General features: G+C 48.9%; 1 protein-coding gene across 2 annotated transcripts; it reads right to left on the reverse strand.

The window, feature by feature from the left end:
• Positions 1-1,944: 1,944 nt before the first annotated feature.
• Polr3b (RNA polymerase III subunit RpIII128) lies at positions 1,945-23,426 on the reverse strand. 2 transcript variants are annotated; one of them, XM_077680371.1, is made up of 7 exons: positions 22,611-23,426; positions 21,131-21,856; positions 15,972-17,216; positions 14,639-15,136; positions 13,435-13,605; positions 6,847-7,051; positions 1,945-3,146 (listed from the first exon to the last, which is right to left on the reverse strand). In XM_077680371.1, exons 1-6 carry the CDS (start codon positions 23,226-23,228, stop codon positions 6,854-6,856), a joined length of 3,456 nt encoding a protein of 1,151 aa, XP_077536497.1. In that variant the 5' UTR covers positions 23,229-23,426; the 3' UTR covers positions 1,945-3,146; positions 6,847-6,853. The 2 variants fall into 2 exon arrangements, with proteins under 2 accessions (XP_077536497.1, XP_077536496.1); XM_077680370.1 differs by having other exon boundaries at positions 6,842-7,051.
• Positions 23,427-24,092: the final 666 nt, after the last annotated feature.

Raw genomic sequence — 24,092 nt, forward strand, 5'->3', positions numbered from 1 at the left:
ACGAATTGCGACCAAGCAATTTTTTTTAACCTCCTTGATTGCGACGACCCGCCGGCGGCCGGCGGACGAAACGCTGGGCCGACTGACTCTGTCTGAAGGCCGGGGAGCCGTGCAGTAGCGCAGCCAGCCAATTGCCTCCTGATCCCCTCCTGACGTCACACGAAAACGCCACAGAAAATGGGCGAGCGTAAAGAGAGGAGGACAGCATTTTCGAATTAGTTTTTCTACTAAATAAAATCGCGTAAACGCGCCTAGAGTGGTCGAAACATGGCCTGGGGACTCCGGACTACAATTTGCGCTAGTAATCCCGCAATGTTTACATATCACTTCAGTGTCCCTTTAACAAAATCATCTTAGCACCGTGGGCAGCCAGATTGTTGTACACAACCACTTTCTCACAGGTTTGCTTTGAACATTTACGCTGTTTTCTTGAGAGCTAGAGGGAATTTTATTGTCCAAAGAACCTAGGTTTAGGTCCTTGTAGCGGTCTTCAGTCCACTGGGCAAAGTAGGTTCGTGCAGATCCAGTGCACATGTTCAGAGAGCTTCCTGGGCAGCCTGGATGCTCACTGTCAGCGGGGGAGACAGCCAGAGCTCCCAGAATGCAACTGAGATGAGGGACCGAGTGCCACTCCCAATGGGAATGAGGGATGGATGGGTAGGAAGAACAGGTGAGGAGCCGCTGTTCGGCCTCTGACGTTAACAGCCCCCATTTGAGCCCCAGCCATTCTAATAATTTTTTGCCAGCTCCCACAATACTGTGTCGAGCAAAAATTCTCGTAGGTGAACTCCAACCATCGTTTCAATAAGCAAAGGTGGTTTAGTGCCTTTTACATCAGTGTGGGTGCAGAGTGAAGCCTGGGGCAATGTTCTGTGTGGCACCAGGAATGCTGGGCATGCAACTATATTGGAACTTTCGAGGAGTTGCAGCAACATTAAGTGCTGGGCACGGCCGACTTTAAGGGGAAATCATCTCTTGGTGCTTTTACGTCAGCAGAAAACGAAACTGCACTTTGAGAATGAAATGGTTTAAGAGAGCATTCTGACCAATGCCATCCAGCTCTGCCATGGAGCCTACAACTCAAGTGAGCTTTTCACCCATCGAGGCACGAGGGTGGACAAGTTATGCACATGCAAGCAACAATACCCATTACTCAAAGACTAGGTCAAACATTGTGAACGTTTCTTTTTCTTTATTCCGTCACAGTGGGGCTTGAGCACTTTGTCTCGAGTTGCAGAGAAATCAAGATAAACTAACCTAGGTATTTACACTTGTGTGCCGTTCTAGGCGCCACTAAAGACATAGGTGGAAATTGTGTGCTTTCATGATTAGAAAAGTACATAACTGAAAATAGCTTCCGCTTTTCCCTCAGCAACAGTTTCTTGGCAAACAAAGTGTCAGTACCACAGTGAATTGACATAAGATCTTATCTTTCTTGTTTCACAATGATTACAGTCAAAACTTCCTGATGTGCTACTTAATGGCTCAAGTGGCAAACATACCCTGGCTTACACAAAACTTTCATGAATCCCATTGGCACTTTTTGCTTAACGGTCTTCCCAGAGGCTAAGGCCATGCAAGAAAAAATTGATGCTTTTCTTACAATAAGACCTACATGCATTATATGCAGGTGTGCATTTTATAAACCATGTGTACTTAGTACTGTTTGACGCCCAGAAAAACAATTTCCCAGCATGCCCAGAATTGCCAATGGAACAAGAAAGCTAATGTAGTCATCTCTTGCTCCCAAGATTGCACTGTGTAGAAGATACAAGTAATTTTTTGGAGCCCTCTGAGCACTGGACAACCAAAGGAGCTAATTTTGAACATTGCCGCAAAATGCAATAGAGAGTAAAGAGTGCAAAACCTCAAATCGTGAAAAGCTTGGAACTGACTTCATGCCATAGAGAGAAATGAAAAGGAAGCAAACAAAAAATCTGCGGCTTCAAGTGAAAATATGTACGCCATTTATTCATTTGCCTATTCCAAGTACATTAGCTTCTGTACAACTGACACCACACAATTATGTGCAGACCACACTCATAGAAAAGCCACCCATTCTTAACTACACGTCGAAGAATACAAAATATTGTACACGATTCGCCAGTCAATATACCTTCAACTTCCGCTGAAACATGATTTACAAAATCGCTACAATTTGTACCCATTGTACAGAACTCAAGCTTAGGTACTTCATATAAATAGCACCACAATCACATTGTGGCATGCGTCACAAGTTAAACATGACAGACGATGCCCACTGCTTAAAGCCGAGTCTATACATCAGGTCCACAGGATGCTCATGCAATTAATCCAGTCCTATTTACGGATCCAATACAAGGCTTGATCGCCAATACAAGGCGATCAAGTTCGAGAACACACAAACATTATGCGTGCATGCCCCAAAAAACCATCCAATGTTGATAAATCAATCTTACAAGCGTTTACTGAGCATTGCTCTCCCCGGCCAATAGAACAACAGCCGTACGGCATAATTAGTGGATTAATTGATACTACCATAACAACTAGAAACTCTGCAGCACGGTTTTCCAAACTCTAATAAACCATTGGGTGTAAAGACACTCCTGCACTGCCTCATGTGCTTAAGTGACAAAGAGCAACGCTTGCCGATCAAGCCACTGGGAAAGTGAAAGGCACAGCATTCGGCAAACATTTACGCCTGTAGTCAGGATCATCATTTGTTGCTTATTCTTGGAACAAATGCTTCGGCAATTCCTTTGCAAAAACGGTTTATCGTGGTACCACAATGTTTGCACCACATCGGGAAGAGTTTTACACGGGGACGACACGTTGCACTATAGTGTCCCTACATTCTGTACGTAATAAGTTAGATTAAAGTGAATAATACACCTGTCGTTGCCTTCAACAGAAGCTCGGGAGTGATTCACAACAGTTTTTAAGCGCACATCACATTGAAACAGCCCTGGAAATGGACCACAGTTCGAGTAGTGTGTGTGGCAAACAGCACAGTGGTCTGTTTAGGACAGGCCTTGTGTTGCCATAGGGCCATCCATACAAGACTTCTTTGAGCTGTTGCTCCAAGCACCGAATCGTCGTATGCTTCACGTCAGCTGGCTTGGCTTGGCAGTGATCAGTCCCCACAGGCACCAACGGCTAGTAACTGCCTGTGGACAAACGGAAATGCAAGTCTAAACTTAAACCTGGTTCCTTAACGCAGAGCATTGCAGAAACATTACGAGAAGCTGACAGTGAGATGAAATCCCGTATGGCCGGGAGGGTATATTTGAGAGAGAGAGGGGGGGAGAGAGAGAGAGAGACGCCAATTAATTGAACCGCAACACCAAGAACAACTTTTTTTAGACTAGTCAACAGTTTTTTTTTCTTGTTTCAGAAATTACATGGAGTATGCTCACTGCAAATAACTACCCCTGCAGAGAAGAATCCATGTAGGCTTAGGTAAAACATCACATGGGTGACAGAAAATTCCAAGTTGAATGTTTCAATGCAAAAACTTAGCAATTGTAAGAGCGGGCGAGTCCACTGCTGGCATGTATCTACTAGAGCCATGTGCGAATAGCCCAAACTTCAAACATCGAAGCAACCACACGAGACGTTTTTTCTTCTCTAAGTGAGCCAAATCCACAAACCGAAACGAAGTCAGATAAAACTGCAGCGACAAGAATAACTTTGCAACTTTCCCCTAGAAATGAGGTTGCAACAAAATAGGTCACATAACACCCGGCAAACATGTACAGTCTACGCCCGTTACAATGGGCCCTCTTAATCCGGAAAACAATGTCCACTGTAGCCAAAGTATGCAGTATCTGCAACCGGGGGTAAGAGGAGGGGCGGTAGGGGGAAGGGGGGGGGGGGGCGCGCGTATATGAGCACAGAAGTGGGTAGTTTGACCGGCACATGGAAAAGGCCTGGCACATGTGGTCAAGTGTGTAAACACACATGCTAAGCTCAGAAAATATAAAAAGAATATAGCTAGGAGCAATTATTACCCAGCTCTAAAAATCAGTCGTGGCCATCAGATTTAGCTAGACTTTCTTATATCCCTTCGTGACAAGGCAGGTTTACCCGAAACCATTCGTCAAGCAAATCAGATCACTACCTGACGTTCCCCCAAGGCAGTGGCAGCTTCCACATTTTTTATGATTTTAGTCTAGTCATTGAAACAGCTGATACAAAATCATCTGATGGACAGCTGTTAAGTCGAAAGTTAGACCAGACTGCGCACGGTTACCGGCAGATTGCATACAATAGATGGGAACCAACCCCACTACTTGAGGCATTGCTTACCTTTTTCACCCAACGGAACGGGAAAAAGACCGAACTTTACTGAACCCGAGTTCTTAAATTATTGCATAAAAAAAAACTGTGACGAGGGCAGACTCGACTCCGGGTGCACCACTTCGCGTATTCTATAACGCTGTTGTTCAGTCAAACCGGAGTCACGTTTATCGGCAGTGGCCTTGTTCTTGACGGCAAGAGCGGACCATCAAGTCTGCTCAGATAGGTCTGTACTTCTGGCGATGTCGGCCTCTTTTACGCCACGTTCAACAGCGTTAATTATGCTTACTTTATCCGAAAGTGAAATCGGCAACCCTGCCGCCCATGTCGCTAGTCGCAAAAAAAACAAGCCACTGGCACTGGCTTGGCTGCGCCAACAACCCGGCTGCAACCAATGTTGCCAGAACAGTTTTCTTGCCAAACTAAAAAAAAAAAAAAGGATATCGGGTGCCAGCCCCACAGAAGTTCGCTGCAAACATTCAGTCGATATAATTTTCACCTAAAATTTAGCCTTTTGTAGCCCGTCGGCTGCTCTAGCCGGGTCCGTAATAAGTGGAGTGGACTACATTTAAAATGCATGGGGACCAGACACACCAACAGAAATAGTCTGTTGTAACTGAAAGTCCGTTGTTGCCGAAGCCGAATCCATTTGCTCGATGGGAGTTTGCTTTTGGCGTGGCTGATCAGACTGTTTTGCGGCTGTTTTCGAAGTCCTTTTGCTTTACGGAGCTGGCTTGCTCGTAAATTCAGGCGGCAACTTAGAAATCGGCGAAAGATCTGTCTTTAGACGTCAACGACAAAGTGAACAGAAGACGAAGTGAGGACAATGAAACAGATGCGAAACACTCATTTCATCCCGTCTCCCCGTTGCTATGGGGTAAATTTGTTTATTTTTTTATTCGCATATTTACCATTTCATTAGTTCACTAAATAGGTATTGCTTACGAGCCCAGGAAAATCCTCCCCTCCTCCATGTGGGCACAAGCCACTTAAGGTGAAGGAGAAGAAGAAGAAATGACCAGCCTTCTTGTGAAGTGTTTTGAAAATTCATGGCAAGGCACTGAGGGTATTTTACTTTGCGAGTGTCTTCAGGCGTGCCCATGAAAATGATCCCGTGGTAGGATTCGAAGAGAGCTGCTAATGCTGTCAAGGGCTCATGTATAGTTCTAGTGTTCTTGAAGTCCGGCTGCATATGTTTAGGGTTGCTCGTTTTCGGGTAAATCCCGATTCTTACACCCCGAACATGTTTCAGGAGATCGGGTTAAACCCAATTTCTTCCCGAATGGACCTGTTCAAAGGAACGAGCTGCACGATATTGGTCCGACGTTCCGCCATTCTCAACCAGTACTTGCTGGAAGCAAGCCCCACAAATACACCTTCCGAACTCGTTGAGTATTGGAATGACTCTACCAGCCGCAACCTCAGGCTGGCAAGTGCTACCCTGACGTTGTGTATAGCTAATGGACGCTGGGTTGTCGAGAGAACCTTCTCCCTGTTGAGATCTACGTTCAGCGATCGGACACGAAGACCAACAAGTTGCGCAACCAGACCACAATAATGTGTGTAAACAAGGATGAGGGAGCAATCGATGACCAGCTTTTCGGGAATAAAATGTTTCATTTGCTAGAAGTTATCAATGCCATTTACTGTCATTATTTATTCATTTCCAAACAAGTGCTAATATTCGGAGAGATATACGCAACCGTGGTAAGCCTAAACTCCGGCAGGGCCAGCGGGCTTTCCGGAATATTTTAAGGCAGGCTCCTCTCACTGCCACGCGCGTCGGGCGTCATTTTCTGAGTGAGGTAGAATCTGTCGCGGGGGCGAAATCGTCAACGCAGGCGTGAATCATCAAAGACAAAAGCACTGTCAATGCCGTGGTACCCTGTTTAGCAAGCAGCATGAAGGAGAGTTGCCTCCGTTTGGAGTGACGAAGAGCAGGCAGGGAACGAAACTTTACTGGTTTAATGCTTGAAGAGAAATAAACAGCCATTGTACAGGAACAGTACACCGGCCAGTTGACAGCAGGCCAGTCGAACGGGCAGAACGCCGTCAGTCGCTTCAAAGACAAAAGCAAAAAAAAAAAAAAAAAAAAAAAGTGTTTTGCCATTTAGTTTCAAACCCTCGCTGTCCTGTCCTTATCGTGCGCACACTCATCTTCCAAGGTCAGATGCCGCTGTGCCGTGCCATGCCAAACGAGAGGGGGGCTTCCAACAAACCTAGCAGCCATCTGCAAGTACAAGCTCAGTGGATGAGGCTGGCTGTACAGAGATATGTTCTCTCGCTGCATTTCTTCCCCCAGTAATGCACTCTTTGCGAGCAGGCAAAAAAGAGTTTGGTAGCTACTGGTACCCGTTTTACCCAAATTAGCACGACGAAATTGTGGGGCAACCCTTTTTAATGAAGATTGAAAGGTTGCAACATGCTGTCAATGATGTGATTAATAAGCGGGATGCTGCAGACATCGGCACAACGAAATTTTCGCTTTAACGAATATTCTGCCGCGTCCCTTCAGTTTCGTTGTCGTGGGGTTTGACTGTGAATGGCGTCGGAAAGAGCTCACCTCACCTGCCCGCTACTGCTGGGCAGCGATGCGTCGGTGAGCGCAGTGGCTCTGCAGCTCGAGGCGGGGAATGATGTTCATGGAGAGCAGCTCCTGGAACAGCAGCTTGCAGGCGTACGGGATGCGCAGCGTCGCTATGGTCCCCGACGAGCGGCAGAAGTGGCACCACCGAGAGTAGCCCAAGAGGCCACATGTGCGGCACACGTCCACCTGGGGGGGAGGAAGGGCGACACTGGTGCTGCACCACAACACTCGCACGCACACACATTCACGTACACCCCATTCCCCGACCCCGCCACAACTCTGCGTACACACCGATTGGGTTAACAATGCCGGAATTCAGCTACAGGCGAGACAGAATTATCAACCTCAAGCTTTTACCAGTGATTGAATGAACAATATGCTTTTTCAATACGAAAGCCTTTCGGTTTTCAGCTGAAATACTAACTGCGGCAGTTTATGATGATTTCACGAGATAGATTTTTCTTCAATTAACAAAACAAATGCCAGATTTAGTAACTATTTAGGCATCATGTGTCTCTGTACGTGCTTACGCTGGACTTCACCATTTAGCATCCCATGCGCCACAAATTTTCAGAGCCAGGACTGTTCTTATTGTTTACGACGATGTTCTAGAACCCTTTACAATTGAAAAGCATGTTCCTTTCCCTTCCTTGAATGAGACTACAGAAGACAGCTTGGTGCCCATACATGATAAAGCTGCTTGCACTGGGCATTCAATGTTTTCACACAACTGCACCACGGGCTGTTCCCGGAAAGACCCAAAAATTAATGCTAAAGGCAGCCCAGGGTTATACAGTCTAAATATTGCACGGTATGCTTATAGCTGCCCACCAACCTTCTAATTCCAAATCAAACACTTGTTTGCATCAAACACAATGCCGCCTGGTCAGCTCAGGCTATGCTTGCAAACACAACGTACAAGTTTCCGACCTTTGCAACAGGTAAGCAATTGTAACTGATGAGAAACACACAAGTTGCTGCGTGTCACCACTTGTCACTCTGCATTTCCCTCCACCGCGCTTGCTTGGGCATGTTGTAACCTCACCAAGCAGAGGCACTACACAGCTGATTAGGGGCAGCGCTCTCTCCGCTTTTAAAACTTCCAGCCCTGGTGTTGTCATTTGACGACGCCACACAAAATATTCTGTAATGCCTCGAGCAAAAAACCAAAGCTGCTAGTGTTCTGGGCAAGAGTTCAAGGATGCCTCTTGCGATAGACAGCACCATTATCATGTTCTCGCAGAACTCAACACTACGAAAAAGAAGCTCTAGTGGACACAGAGCATGATGACTGGCAGGTCAGGAAACTCCAATCCTGGTTTGTGAAAAATGTCCAAAAATCTTTAATACTTGCACGGCCAACTTTATTTCTGTCCTGTACCCTCAGGGTCTAGTAGCTTTTAGGAAAACAAGAAAAACATTTTTTCTCTACTTGAAAACTTGACTAATAACCTAATTAATTGCCATATCAACCCCAGACATTCTGAAGCAGTTTTCGGAGAAACAAAAACTCTGCTTTGGAGCAGAAGAACCTTGATTTGAAGCAGTAATGACATTTAATACATCATCTTAGGAGCCTAACAATCAAATTTGTAGCAACTCGGGGAAAGAAGTAAACCTTTTAATCAGTTTAAGAGTACAAACAACAGTCTTTGGAGAAAGATTTTTTTAACAGAATATCACAGAGTACGAACTGAACTACCCTCTTATTAACTTCATCAATTTTATCGAGGCGGTACACATTGACAACGAAGAGAGCAGTTAAAAATACCGAATTAAAAAAACACTGCAACCATAAGGTGTTTTTATTATCACTTGAACACCGAAATTATTACTTTGAAACCTTTGACTGTGTCGCACGAACAAGTGTACAGCCACAGCAATATTTGCGCAATGTGAGGTGACTGCCATTCCACGCAACGAGCCCTCCCATTTCAATCCCGTAGGTACATGTTCAACACGATCATAATTCGAGTAACGTTGCTATGTTTAGCCCGCTCACTTTTGGCATTACATTTCATTTCACAGGCATTATCATTTCATATCATTTCACAGTGCAGTCTGCGCGGCAACTTTTGTCAAGTGACAGTCCCATTCTCGTGGTTCGCAAGCTCGCTGTCAAACACAGCAGTAACTCAGCGTTCTGGAACACCGCAATGAGTCCAAAATTTCCCTTCACAAACCCCGATTGTAGGCGCACGCACTGTGTTTCACACTCAAGGTCGAATGATGGTGAAGTTGCTTTCGATGAAATCAGTCTTTTGAGCAGCCCAACTTCCCCTAACCTGGCCCAAGTTCTCAAGCATTATCACTGCACTAACGTCACTGTGCAGTACTGCAACAGATAAAATGACTAAACTGGAGTCCAGCTGCATGCATAACCTAAACCAGAGAAAAAGATTGGTTAATAAGCCCACTAGGCACCTGAAATAATTCACCCGGAGATCGGGAAAGCCGTTTCTTTGAAGCCGGCAAAAGAGTAACCATGCCGGCAAGAGAGTAATACATGGATTCTCAAAGTGGGTTTTGCAGAACCTAGGGGTCCCGCAGGCCCCTCCTCGGGGTTCCACGAGCCACTAATAAATTTCCCCTTGTTCCGCACTCGCCAAGTAACTTAGATGGCAAACCCGAGGTGTGATCCATCTAAGGAACCTCCATCACTCATGCCCGAGTGTCAGTCAGCATATCTCAGTGCATAACACAAAGACGCAAGCTGCGCAATAAATCCCACCAGCGGCTTGTAGCCAGCTATACTCTGAAAACGGGCCGCGTGGTTAAACTATTGCACTTGAATCTCGCCCTTATATTACCCCCGTGCGCATTTCTCCTGCTTGGAGATAGGTGCCGCTAGCGTACGCGCTCGCGTAACATTCATGTGCAATAAATTCAAAAGCTGCTTGCTTCCTTTTGAATTTATTGCATGCGAATGTAGCATGAAAGGAACGAAAAATATCGAGGGGGGGCGTTCCTTCGCACTTAAGGGGGGACACTGGTCTTAAAGGAGTACTGACATGAAATTTCTCGCTTTCAGTTTTTATGCTGTAAAGAATACCTATTGGCCCAGTAATCACGAAAATCGAACCGAAAGTCGTCAGCCGCCAACAAAGAATTAATTATAGCACGTTTATTGCAACCAGTTTCAAATTTGGTCGCCGCGCGGGAAAATGGCCGTTCGAAGGCCAGCCTGCAAGCGGGCCAGCCTTACGTCACGGTCTCACCCGTGACGTCAGGGACGTTCGCCGCATCGTCTGCTACGATTGCACATGGTCCGCACTCGCCCGCGCAGTCGACATGCTGTCTGAATCGTCAGACTCGGATGAGTCACTGCCACCCGACAGACAGGACAACTTTATTTGGCCAGGCAATCAGGCCGGCAATGTCTTTGCCGGCGATGTCTTTGCCGGCGATGTCTTCGCCGTCGCCCGTTTTTTAATATCACTGCGGCTCGAACCGGCGCAGACCTTGACAGCAACATCTTGTCGCCACTCTTCTAATCAATCTGATCGCGATGAAGAAGTTCCACATGCGAGAAAGTAGATGTTAGTGTGTTGAAAAATTGTGCTAGGGGTTGTTATCAGCGCTGAATTTTAAAGCGGCGTTCAGATATTTGCCGCGATGGTAAGCCTACGCTGACCAGCAGCGGAGGTTCGGCGCTCCGACCCAGCACTGCCGACACCGCGGTGCGGCGAGCGGCCGAAAGATGGCACCACCTGCGCGGTAGAATCAAAACAGGCCGCGGCAGATGTCTTGGTCACCGATCTCTTGCGGCCGCCGCCGCACACGAAATCAGTCCACGTTTAGTGCTGCATGTCGTCGCGTGGAAAATAATGCATCTTGGCGTCGTCGTCGATTTGCTCGGACAGGCTTCCACAAGCAGTACTTCGCATTCCGCGAGCTCGCCATAGCACAACTTGGTTGAGCTCGGCGACACGCACCGCCGCGTCGGCGCGTCGCGCGTCGACATCGCTCACCGCGCAGTGCCGGCACCGCGCAGTTTCCAGCACCAGTGCAAGGGAACACCATGCGCCGGCCACGAACTGAAGAGCAAAGACGTCGAACACACAAAGTGCGCAAAGTTTACAAGCATTGCTCACACAGCTACACCCGTACGTCTCCTGCCCAAACGAATACCACCGACAACAGCAGCGCGCAGCGCAGGATATCGTTTCCGGTTCCGAAAACGACTATGTGACGTCACCCTGAACCGGCCAGACACGCAGGCCAATGTTTCGTCACGCCGAAAGCGATTTCGCTAGTGCTGCCGATTTGTGGAAGCTCGCGGCCGGGACAATCAAAATCGATTTTAGATGTGATTCCGGCCTCGGATCGCTGCAAAAATTTCTGTGAGGCATCTGTGCAAACTACTGAAGCCAATTATATCATTTTTTAGGCGTCAAAATTTGGTGTCAGTACTCCTTTAAAACAACTTCTTTTAATTTTCAAGTGAACTCTGTGAAACTTGTCAGACTTGCTGCTTTTTTCCCACTGATTTCAAATATGCCAGTATTTTTTCAATTGGTCAATTAGTTCCCAAGATAATTAGAGATAATTAGCCATTTTTGTCCCCACAATTAACAAAACAGTGTTGGTCACAAAACTGTAATCTTTATATTTTCCAATATTATGAACCCTGCTGAATGCAATAATGGGAGCAGTTTTTTGATGCGCCGCTTGGAACTAATTTTACGGCTCATTAAACTTCGGTGTTTGAAATGGGCCCTGAAAATCGTTCCTTGCCACTGGTGCCACCGAAGTTTAATGAGCCGTAAAATTAGTTCCAAGCGGCGCATCAAAAAACTGCTCCCATTATTGCATTCAGCAGGGTTCATAATATTGGAAAATATAAAGATTACAGTTTTGTGACCAACACTGTTTTGTTAATTGTGGGGACAAAAATGGCTAATTATCTCTAATTATCTTGGGAACTAATTGACCAATTGAAAAAATACTGGCATATTTGAAATCAGTGGGAAAAAAGCAGCAAGTCTGACAAGTTTCACAGAGTTCACTTGAAAATTAAAAGAAGTTTCTCTAAGACCAGCCTCCCCCCTTAAAGGAGCTCAGCAGGGTTCCCTGGGACCAACATGCCTTAGAACCCCTGTTCTAATAGAAGCTATTGTTATATCCTTTCACTCTCTACTTTCTGCCATTTGTGTGTTTATGTGAGAAGATTAAAAAGGCGACTGGAAGGCCGACTACAAGGACTCGGCCAATCTAACCATAACAAGATGGCGGCGCCCGGTAGTGCTTTTTTTCAGAGATACAGCACACCAAAAACTGCCATTTTTTTTTGTCAACTTGTGCAACTAGTTTGTCACCCTGGCTGACAAGTATTTTCTTATGGCACTTTGCAATGGTTTTTGACGAGAAAGCATTGGAAACACAGAATATAAAACGTGCCATCCGAAAATGTCTTTTGAGAAAACGACCTCTACAACAGTTTTCACTATCTGATCCCAAAGCTTTTTGTATAGACTATTAATCAATCAATCAATCAATAAATAAAACCACTAAAAACAACATCACCTCGAGCCTGCTTGAAAAATCATGTCAAGTTTTTTTCCCCATTGAAACTGATGTGAGCATCAAAATCCCAGCTGTTCTGGTGGTTTTGGAGCAGTTTGGTCCAATTTTCGCGGTTTTTGTGCGTTTGGAGCAGCTTGGCGCAGGAAAAAAGATTTGTATCAAAACTGCGCACTACACGCAGCTTCCCCCCAATGATACTTATCAGACTTCATTACAGCTGCATCGTGGTTGCATCTCTTTTTTTCCCTTTTAAAGCAAATCTTTCAAATCTGGAGCGGCTTTGCTCTCGCGGCAAATTTGGCCTTCATTTGACCACAGCTGCCCCGTATCCTTGGCAATGCATCAAGTGATTCGTCGGGCCAAGCTCTGCCGACGACCGCATTCGCTGGGCGTTGATGCAGCCGCTACTGCTGCCAGCTTAGCACATGTGCTCCCCATGCGCGTGCGAGCTTGTATAAGAGTGAGGCCAGGACGTCTTCTCGGCGTTGCGCAGGAGCTGGAGGTTCTGAGCTGTCGTCGGAAAGCGGCGTCTGACCACTCCACGGACCTTACCTGGCGAGCCGTTTGGATCGGAAAACGCCGGAAGCGAGACCCCAATCATAGACAAAGGCAGGCTTTGGAAGAATAGTACAATAATTACAGCTTAACCAAAGGTTAGCCAATTGAAACCAAGACTCAACCAGGCTAAGCTAAGCTATCGCTTTGCATACCCAGGGTTAGCGGAGCTAAGCCGCAGCCATTTTTTTTTTTAGTTTTATTATCTTTTGGTGCAGATAACTTAGGCAAGCAAACTGGCGCCACCTAAAGCTTCCATCTTTGCCAGAGAATGTGATGTCAGTGATGCAAGCATCGAGTTACTTCTCGTTCCCCCACTGGCAACATTCCGTAGTAGTGTGAACAACAACGCCGGTTTTTCGCACAATGGGACATCGAAGGCTTCCACACTAAATTGCCACCAACCACTGCAGTGCCATGCACAACGATGCAATTCTACACACTGTACGAAGCAATTAAAAAAAAAGAAAAAGGATTGCAGGTCCTACCTGGCAGGCGTCGCTGGAAAGCATGAGCCGCTCCAGAAGCAGCATGCTGGCCCCGTGCCCAATGAGGCAGTCTCGCTCCATCTCTCCAAGACGCAGTCCGCCCTCTCGAGACCGGCCCTCCGTCGGCTGACGGGTTAGGACCGCACGGGGACCACGGGCCCTTGCGTGCACCTGCAGAGGAGGACCACAACGTTGGTCATCACCCCCATAAGACTAGGGGACAGTCTGCAAAGACTGCACTCCGCAAGGTCACAAGTACAATTCCTAGACATGGCAGCTTCTTCTTTTGAAGTTGTTGGGGTTTCGATTCTTGCAGGAGATAGTACCCAAAAACGGTTAAAATGAATCGGCAGTCCTCATTTACAGCATGCCTTGTACCCCAGTTGCAGCTGCCGCACATAATTCTATATGTACGCACTTCAGATACGTAGTCGGTTACATTTCTATCCCGCAGAGGCTGCACCTGACCAAATGCAGCCCACAGCGAAAGACAGCAATTCAGACCCCTCTCTGTGTCTCCACATGTTATATTCTGCCCCCCAGAGCAGAGCCAGGGCCAGGAATTAAAGCAGTGCCCACATGTCCTGAGGGTGAGCCACCTGGCCATGGCACAAGATGTCTTGATCACTGTCCCCTCTCCTGTTTAGAATGTTGGCTTTTTCCTGTTTGGGTACGACTTTGTCATTACCACTGCCCAAATTACCATGAAGCTAACGTCACCCAAGAGCCAAGGAGACGGGATGTGAAACTTGATGGGCACGGTGAAAACATGGCTCTGAGCTACGAAAGGTCCTGCCCAGGTGAGCACAGGGCCTCTTGCCCTCCAGCCACACATTGGTGGTGCAGTGTAGACAGGAGAAGGCTTTGGCAGCAGCTGCAAGTGCTCAGAACTGCCATGAACCTGATTCCCAGCAGGTTCAAAGTTATACCATTTCCACATATCTTTACCGGGGCTGTTTCGCTGTCATGAGCATACGGAACAGCTCCTTGTATTAGAGCTCATCTCTGGAATGTATCTGGAATGTGCCTGTTTACGTCAAAGTACCCTTAAAATACAGCTGTTCAGTATATAGCGTTATTCGTCCATATATTTGTCAACCATAGTTATAATAAGCCCAGCAACAAGAACATGCCATTTCCTTCCCGCCACCATCACTGACCGCCATCTGCCCGCCAAGAACCACCCCCGATGCAGCAGCAGTACCTTGTCCATGACCATGTGCTTGAGCTTCTGGTAGTAGATGGGCCCCATGTAGATGTAGGCGGAGAGGGACTCGCCCGTGATGCCCGACGTGAGGCAGTCCTTGCCCTGGTAGTTGAAGCCCCGGCGGATGAGCTCCTCGCCCACGTCGGCCACCCGCGAGCCGCCGAAGGCCGTGCCGTAGTGGAAGCGGCCCGTGAGCACGCCGGCCTTGCCCGCCAGCAGCTCGATGAGCTTGCCCACCGTCATGCGCGAGGGGAAGCCGTGCGGGTTCATCACCAGGTCGGGGCAGATGCCCTGGTCGTTGAAGGGCAGGTCCTCCTGCGGCGCGATCAGGCCCACCACCCCCTTCTGGCCGTGCCGGCTGCTGAACTTGTCCCCGATCTCGGGCCGCCGCGTCTGCCGCAGCAGCAGCTTCATCAGGAACGACTCCTCCGTGTTGGAGGTGATCAGCACCTTCTCCACGTGCACGGGCTCCAGGCCCTTGTACGACAGCGGCACCTGCAGGACAAGAGGGAAGGAGGGGATCTTAAAACAATCTTTGCAAAACTTGCCAGTCTTGCTGCTTTTTTTCATGCTGATTTCAAATATGCCAGTTTTTTGAGTCAGTCTGAGTTCCCGAGATAATCAGAGATAACTGATCATTTCTTCGAGGAACAATAGACAAAACAGGGTTAGTCATAAAACTCTAAATTTTCATACTTTCGAATACTCCTGTCACACGGGCACTTTCACTCGCAATTGAGTCGATCCGGATCGAGCTCAATCCGGATCGGGCGCTGCTACATGGCAGTTTCAATCGTGATCAAGCCCCATTTCACTTGAACTCAATCCTGGTTTGTCAAGCGCGATCGGACGAAAGTGGCGACACTCTTGTTTCCGCTGGCTAATGGCACAGAAGGTGACAGCTTGAACTAACGCCACAAGTTGCATCAAATAACTTTATCCAAATAAGCGTGCAGTAACATTAGTACAGTTACGCATACCTACGGACGTGCAAAGTTACCAGACGCCGGCCACGAAGTACATTTTTGGCGTTGTCTGGCGTACATGAGTGCAACGGACACAACTTCTCAGTCGGGATTGAAATGTGCCATGTAGCAGCGGCGGTGCATCGAGTGCGCTCGGAAAGTCAATCGTGAAAGTCAAAGTGTGGGCCCGAGAAAAACACACCATAACTATCAAGGCCGAGTTTCTCGCGCTAATCTTTTACTCAGACAATCATTTGCTTTCCCGGAGAAAAAGCTTGCTTCACAATACTCCAAATGCTACACGCCATGTTCCCCGAGCACTTCCAAGCCTGCAGGCACTGCTCGAGAGGCCACCGCCCACCCACCTCCTTGTGTTCCGCCTGCACGGGGGCCTCTCCCGGCTGGGCGGCCACCGTGGTGGCCGCGGGCACCCACTTGTTGATGAGCACCTGCCGGTTCTCCACCCGCACCCCCGGTGCGGCGATGCCGTCCAAGTCGAGCGCCTGGTGCTTCCACACGGGCTGCATCGACTGCGCGTCCAGCAGCGGGCCCATCACCTTGTCGCTCGTCTGGTTGGCATACTTCTTGACGACGCACTTCTGGCTCCGGTACACCTGGCACCGGCCGAAGCCCCGGTCGATGGACGCCCGGTTCATCACGATGGCGTCCTCGATGTCGTAGCCGCTGTAGCTGACCACGGCCACCGTCGCGTTCTGGCCCGCGGGCAGCTCCTCGAAGTGGATCAGCTCGATGGTGCGCGTCTTCACCATGGGCCGGTGCGGGTAGACCAGCAGGTAGAGGAGCGAGTCGATGCGGTTGCGCTGGTTCAGACCAATGGTTCCCATGGCCTGCTTGCCCATGGCGCACTGGTAGGTGTTGCGGGGCGACTGGTTGTGGTGCGGGTAGGGGATGATACCCGCACACACCCCCAACAGGCTGTAGGCCTCGATCTCAAGATGCGTCGTCTGGGGGCCAATGTCCGACTCGCGCAGCGCGATGTAGCTGTCGTTCTCCTCATTGACGTCGAGGAACTCGACCACGCCCATGCGGAGAAGGTCATTGAAGAAGAGGAGGCCGCGCGTGAGGTCTTCGATGTGGTGGGTGGTCAGCTTGGGGCGGCCGTTCTCGACAATGATGTACGGGCGGCACATACGACCGCCGTCGGACGCCACGTAGACGCACCGCTGGACGTGGCTCGTGTGGAGCGAGACGAACTCGGAGAGGTAGCCCGAGCGGCGGAGGATGCGGAGCGTCTTGAGGAGGCGCGCGTGGTCTTGGATGACCCCCTCGATGTTGCCGTTGAGGAAGACGAGGTAGACAGAAGGGTCGGAGAGCTCCTCGCCGTTGAGGAGGTGCAGGTCTTCGACGCCCAGGTTGTGGAGGAGGCGGACGATGAAGCTCTCGTCGACGTGGGTGGTTATGTGCGTCATGAGGGCCAGGTTCTTGACCAGGCCGCACGCTTCACCCTCCGGCGTGTCGCTCGGGCACAGCATGCCGAACTGGGAGGGCTGCAGGGAGCGGGGGCCGGAGACCTTGCGCGTCTTCTCGAACTGGCTGTTGACGCGGGTCATCATGCCCAGGGCCGAGATGTAGGACAGCCGGGACAACACCTGCAAGATGAAGACGCCTTACCACACTGCGGTGGTATTCCTAAACTATGCAAGTGTTACAACTTGCCTGCAAATTGCTCTGTGAAAGAATGAAGCATGTGCAGGCAGAAATGACACTTGGGCATCTGCATGTTTTTCACACTATGCAACTACTCTGTTGCATTGTGCTCAGTAGAAAGTTGTCTGTTGGTGAAAGTACTTAAATGGCTCCCTTCCAGATTAACTTCAAAAATTTCAAGGCGATCCCACATTACAAAAAAAAAAAAAAAGAAGAAGAAAATCGAGTTTTTATCCGCGTAGAGTTTTGCAATGCCTGGCATTGATCAGAATACTTAAACTGATTTGGCATCAATGGGCTGATTAATCATAAACAATGTTGTCCCTGGATCTTTTTCTTCCTTTGCAAGAGGAGTGTAAAATCGCAGCATCCCAAACTTCGGAACTATTTTTTTCTGACTTGTTTGAAATTTCTTCGGGCACTGTCAACAATGCTGCACATGGAATAATTGTTAAAAAAAAAATTGACAGAACAGGTAACCTGCGCCGACACTACACAGGCAACGAGGCGCACCATAGTGGAGGGCTCCGGATTAATTTTGACCACCTGGCGATCTTTAAAGTACGCCAAAATCTAAAACACACGGACATTTTTGCTTCTTGCCTCTACGAGAAAGGAGTGCATTCAACAGCTGTTAGTAAACCACATTTAACAGAGCTTCTGTTATGTACAAAGAAGGCTAACCTAAACGTTGTGCAGTGCCTATTGCGAAGATAAGAGATGTCGTAGTGCCTCCACAGAGAGTTGAAATTTTCGCATTAGCTGCGATAAAGAGGATTTACCCCAGTTTTGAGATTTTTACATTGCAGGGTTTGCACCACATCAGCTTTTATGGCTGAGTAAAATGTTGGAGGTTTGTGCAGCCGTCTCCTTTCATTGGGCATCGATGAAGAGCAAGAAAACTTATTTCCCTACCAAGCCAAACTCAGTGCCAAACCAAACAGATTTGCAGATCAGTTGGGTATGTAGAGATGAACAGAAAACAAAAGCTCTCCTTGGCTTCGTTGGCAAACGGGATGAATTGCATTTTGTTTTATAACTTTTGTCCAAATTTTAACATGCGCCCAGGATTCCACCTCGAAATCTTGCAAACGTCATCGCAGCTTCCTCGAAAAGGAAAACTCAGCCTACAGATTCCCAACTGCCACCTGATGATGCAATTACAGAACACCCTGTTGCGTCACTTCCTTGCTATGATGTGTTGTCATACAACTAGCAGCACACAATCTATGACTGGATAAATTGAGCGGGGATATCACTCCATGCTGCAAGCCACTGGCCACGTTTAGTCCCCTCCCCCAATGCTTCTGCAGGGGTTACAAACAGGCTGCATTAAAGGAGCCATGAAGAGAAAACACAAGTTTGGTTCATTCAAAAGATTGTCTCGTTAGAATCATACTGACACCACTTTTAACGTAAACTTCGCTCAAATAAGCTACATAATTAGGAAAAACGGGAATGGTCATGCGACCCACCAGCTCATTTCTCGCAACAGAACCTGTGATGTCACATGGGCTAAGCTCTGCGATTGGCGGAGGCTGGCAGAAGCAGACGCAAATTAGGTAGAGCTTACAAACTAGACGAACGAGCGATTTGCGCTTAAATTTAGGGCACATTCTTTACAAAGCAATAGGAATGATGGGACAAACAGTGGAAGTTACGAAAGCACGTGTAAACATAGAAGTACTGATGCGTTCTGCTGTTCGTACTGCGCACAGCATGCTTTGGTTTAGCTGCACAGCACTACGGGGCTTGGGGTTGTCTCAGACGACACTGGCCGATTGACGCAAGCAACGGTGTCTTACGTGACCCCATTTGTCGAGCGAGCACTGTTTCAGGGAACGAATATTTTCTCCCAGAACCAAAAACAAGCCAGGTTTAAATGCGGGCAAAAACAAACCAAACGCTTGCCACGGTATGGTGGCGCCATCTAGGTTACGGAACGTAAAGAAACGCGGGAACAAACCAACACCGCTGTACAGGGTGGAGACAACCTTCGAACGGTCCCGTGCCGCCGCAATTGGGCCAACGGGCTCAGCGCGTTATTCTTTTCGTTTCCCACGAGACCTAGCAACGCTAAACAGACAATATGATTCAAACTTCTTCAGTAAACCGCGTTGCGGCGATAATTTTAGCGCGGTTTTGACACAATGACTTGCTTCGGCGGCGAGCGAGCAAACGAACATGGCGGCGCCAGCGTTACGTGTCTCTACCCTGTACGGCGGATGCGTGAATGAAGGTACTCTAGGCTGCAGAGCGGTCGGTTCCCGTGATGTCACTTGGGACCACGAAAACGCACGATTGAGCGGGAAAATCAAAATTTTAACCTGAATTGTTTAATTTCTCAGTGAATAAAGCACCGTTTGTATCCGGACAAGCGCTGGGGGCACTATAAAACACGAAATCTTTCGAATAAAACCAACTTGCATTTTCTCTTCATGGCTCCTTTAAATACCAGCAAAAGAGCCCTCACTAATAAAGTTGGGAGGACAAATTTTGATAAAGATTGGAGGTGCAGTTTCGTGCAATCATATAATCTATAAGGAGACCCGTTTCTGTGTTCAAGTAGGCCTTCAATAACACCGTAACTCTGTTCTTGCAAATGCATTTTAAGTAACTAAAACCACGTAGACAATCTTTTATGTGTTATTTGAGCGTATTTTGTAAATCTAAATGCGATGAGATTTTTTTGTTACGACGTTGAAAGTTTTCACCACAAGGGGACGAGCGTCCAAAAATGGCAGCTGCAGCCAGCTGTTGTCTGCGACAGCGAAGTGTAAACAATGATACGGCAACTCAGTTTTTTTGCGCTTGGACTCCGTTTTGAGGGCGGTGACAATGCCAGTGCATCAAGATAACCCTCCGGTTATGTATTTTGGTATCAATGCACTTGCGGCATGCTGGCGCAGGCTTTTCCAAAAACCTGGAATGGTGGGTTACGTCGTTGACATTTTTGTGGTGCTCTACGAAGGAAAGAAATGTGTAAGTGGGGGGGGATTTTCATTTCTTAATGACGTATCTGTTTCGTGAGAAGTCTACCAACATTAAGCTGGTATGTGTATGTGTAAAGTACCAATAAAAGGTTATAAATGTCATCCCGAGTGCTTGTGTTATTTTGGTCGTCTGCTCAACAGCTATCAGGCTCGCAGACGATCGTTTATTCCACCGCACCTGCAGACCGTTAGCTAACTTGCAGAAGATCCTCATTTCACTGTGTGATGGCGGTGGCGTATGATGCACAGGCTCACGGAGGGCTGCAAAAGCGATAATAGTTTTCTCGTTACCAACCGCTGACTAACATTGACCGGTGCATTCATGACAACTTCCAAAACCGGCTGGTTGAAATTAAAATCGGCTGTTAGTAGAAGCTGCGGTAAAACCCAGTAGGTGCGCCACCTTGAAATACGCCTCACCCGGTTGTTTGCTTTTAGCCAATCAGGGCTCGCTCAAAACGGACACAAAACGAGAATATCGCCCCTGGCTCTTTTGAAACAAACAAAACACCAGAATACAACCCCTAGCTGCGTTGTCTGCTTTTGTAAGCACGAAGCTGACAACGCATCTTCAAGCTACATTTTTTTTTCTTTTCGCATTATTGGCAGTGCCTCCTCATTTTTTGCCATTCTCACAACAACACTGCAACCAATTGATTGATTGAAGGGTTTAACGCACCGACACAACGCGGGCGATGAGGCGCGCCGTAGTGGAAGGCTCCGGATTAATTTTGACCACCTGGAGATCTTTAACGTGCCCTGAAATCTCGTACACACGGGCGTTTTTGCTTTTCGCCTCCATCAGAAAAACACTGCATCCAAAGTCTCTCAGTAAAACAGAAGACAACAAGCCCCTTGCGCACCTGCGTGACGCCGATGCGCTCCATCTTGAAGCGCTTGACAGTCCAGTTGCCCGTGGCGATGGCCATCACCAGGCCGTTGGTGATGAGGTCTGGCCGCATATACTTGATCACGTCGAACTGGGTGGCACGCACCTTGGGGATGCATTTGTCCGCCACCAGCTTGAGCTCGGAGTTGAACCGCTTGAACAGGTCCTCGAAGAGCAGCGACAGCAGCGAGCCCGCCAGCTCCAGCCGCTTGTTGCCGTAGTAGTCCCGGTCATCCAGGAGCTCCTTGTTGGCCTGCGCCTCGATGATGCGCCGCACCATCACCGCCAAGTAGAAGCACTTCACCTGGAAGTTGAAGCTCTCCACCGGGACGTGGGCCAGCACCGTCGTGGAAAGGACATCGCGGGCGTCGTCCACCGCCGACTTGCGCAGCGTCACCGAGCCACCCGCGGCCAGGATGGTTCGCCGGTGCTTGAGCCGGCCACCCAGATAGCGGAGGGCCTGGGTCTGGGTGAAGACCTGGGCGCGGTGGCACTCCTCGAGGGACGCCGCGATGGCGGCCTGTGCGGCCTCGCTGGTGCCGATCATCTGGACGATGAGCTGGTCGCTCTCGAGGCCCATGCCCTTGAAGACAATGGCCACGGGGATGTCCTCGGTGAAGCAGTTGTGCTTGAGCACATAGCGGCCGTGCTTGACGCCCACCACCGTGCGACTCTTGCGCTCGTGCGTTGAGCTCGTCACCTGCAGCAGAGAGATGCGTCGTCATTGAGCAGGTCGTCATCGACACATGACGACAGGGCCCAGCAACCAGAGACTGAGTCTCGGGCTGAGGCACACACAGACCTGGAAATGCAGGCAGCAGAGCACTCTCGACTGTCTATACTATAAAAGTTGCAGTTACTAGCATAGCGTTTTGAAAATTTGCTTTGCATCCCATGCAGTTGATTGTAGGGTTTAACGCGCCGACGCAATGCAGGCGATGAAGCCCGCCGTAGTGGAGTGCTACAAATTAAGTTTGACCACCTGGGGATCTTTCACGAGCGCCGAAACCTCGCACACACGGGCGTTTTTGCTTTTCGCCTTAATCAAAAAAGCGGCCGCCGCGACCGGGAATCGAACCCGCGTCCTCGTAAGCGTCCCATGCAGTTACTGGAAAGTGCTCAGGACAGGGCACTACTCAGTTTAACAGGTGCAGTTCCCATCCACGCTTACAAAACGAAGGCTCACGTATGATTGCAACAGAGATGCTCTCTTAGCAAACAATCGAGGGATCAGAGCGGCACGTTTGGGCTTTGCTTGCGAGTTTGTTTGTTAGTCAAGGCAATCAAGCAACTCATTCTGTTACTCTCATTACGGGTTGAGTGACCTGCCAGCGGCTGTACTACCTCAAAATGACGACCAGGCTTTTTCTGGGCCGAGCATAAAGAATGAAAATAAAGACAGACTGCTCCCATGCAAGGCGGCCGCCATGATGCAACTCTATTTACACCGTCACCTGGCACATGATGCCGCCCTTGCGGTCCTCCTCGACCAGCATGCGGTTCTTGGAGAGCTGCTCCTGCATCAGGATGACCCGCTCGACGCCGTTGACCACAAAATAGCCTCCCGGGTCGTAGGGACACTCGTTCAGCTGCGACATCTCGAAGTGGGTCTTGTTGGCGAGCACGCAGTTGGCGCTGCGCAGCATGATGGGGATGCGGCCGATGGTGAAGTCGGTGCGCACCACGCGCTCCTGGCCGCGCGTGTACTCGATGTCGACCGTGATGGGCGCCGCGTACGTCATGTCGCGCAGCCGGCACTCGTGCGGCGTCGTGGTGCGGCCCACCATGTAGTCCTCCTCGACGGTCGGCTTGCCCACGCGGATGTCCCGGTATGCGAGGTAGAACTGCGGGTCCGCGTCGCTCGTGACGCGCTCGTTGGCGCGCATGATCTCCTTGATCTCGACGTTGATGAAGTGGTTGAACGACTCGATGTGGTGCCGCACCAGGCCGTGCATGCTCAGGAAGGCCGGGAGGAGCTTCCACTTTTCCGACAGCTCCTTCACGGGCTCGCCGAGCCGCTCACGGGGAATGTCGCACGCCTTGGTGCCGTTCGACTCGAACGGCCACGCCATCGCCGTTGTGTCGCGGGGGTAGTGCTAGGCGGTGGGCCCTGGAAGTCTCCTCGGGTAGCTAATGGCGCGCCTTCGACTGGCCAGCGCTGCTCGAGGTGTTCGCTGCACGAGGCATATCACGGGCACGACCAGCACGCGATGAGATTCTGCGCCCGAAGCGCCGGCATTTTTGAGCCTCTGACTGGATTTGGCTGGCTTGGATACTTTTTTTGTGTAACAGTCCGCGCATGCGCTGCCGTCTCGTCGGGAGAAACAAAAGGAAACAAACATTTTTATGAAAACGCGGCATATTTTTACAGCGCAGCTATATGTAGCTATCCTCCAGCAATGGTCGCGTCCGTCTACGCGTCCCATACGCGCCTCTATGGTATACGCGTCCCGTCGATACGAAAAAAAAAAAAATGTCTTCAGTTTGTCGCGAATGCTGTGCAGCTCTCAATGTAATGTAGGTATCTTGGAGCACATCATACTGATGAGACGACTATATCGACTATATCATTACGCTTAGTTTTGTTTAGTTCTCACAGTTAGTTCACAGTGAAGAATTAAACCATTAAACTGATTAAACTTTACAGAAGTGCCGTCTGCTACGGTGGGAGTACGGCTACAGACAATGGCAGTGACTTTTGTTTTATAGAAACCGTCTCGTAACACACTGCACTGCAATAAGGTCCTGAGACGACTCTAACATTGCACACAGTTTCATCTACTTGTGATTACGAAATACACAGTGAAGTCGTAAACATGTCTACTGGAGGAAAACGGACTGTGTTGGAGTAGCCCCATGCATGGAGGAAAGGAAAGGTTGCCCCATGTTTTCCCCTGGAATAAAACTCTAGCCATTTCAAGTTTCATTCAGCTAAT

Source organism: Haemaphysalis longicornis, unplaced genomic scaffold (genome assembly GCF_048455015.1).
Source record: "Haemaphysalis longicornis isolate Haplotype H1 unplaced genomic scaffold, Haemaphysalis longicornis Haplotype H1 scaffold_8, whole genome shotgun sequence".
Classification (NCBI taxonomy): Eukaryota; Metazoa; Arthropoda; class Arachnida; order Ixodida; family Ixodidae; genus Haemaphysalis; species Haemaphysalis longicornis.

What these genes read in the sequence shown, in the direction of transcription:
- Polr3b (XM_077680371.1), bottom strand. Translation starts at nt 23,228, where the DNA reads ATGGCGTGGCCGTTCGAGTCGAACGGCACCAAGGCGTGCGACATTCCC. An exon ending in TGCAGGCGGAACACAAGGAG is followed by an intron (nt 15,137 to 15,971) that starts GTGGGTGGGCGG and finishes CTTGTCCTGCAG; the next exon opens with GTGCCGCTGTCGTACAAGGG. An exon ending in TTTCCAGCGACGCCTGCCAG is followed by an intron (nt 7,052 to 13,434) that starts GTAGGACCTGCA and finishes CCTCCCCCCCAG; the next exon opens with GTGGACGTGTGCCGCACATG.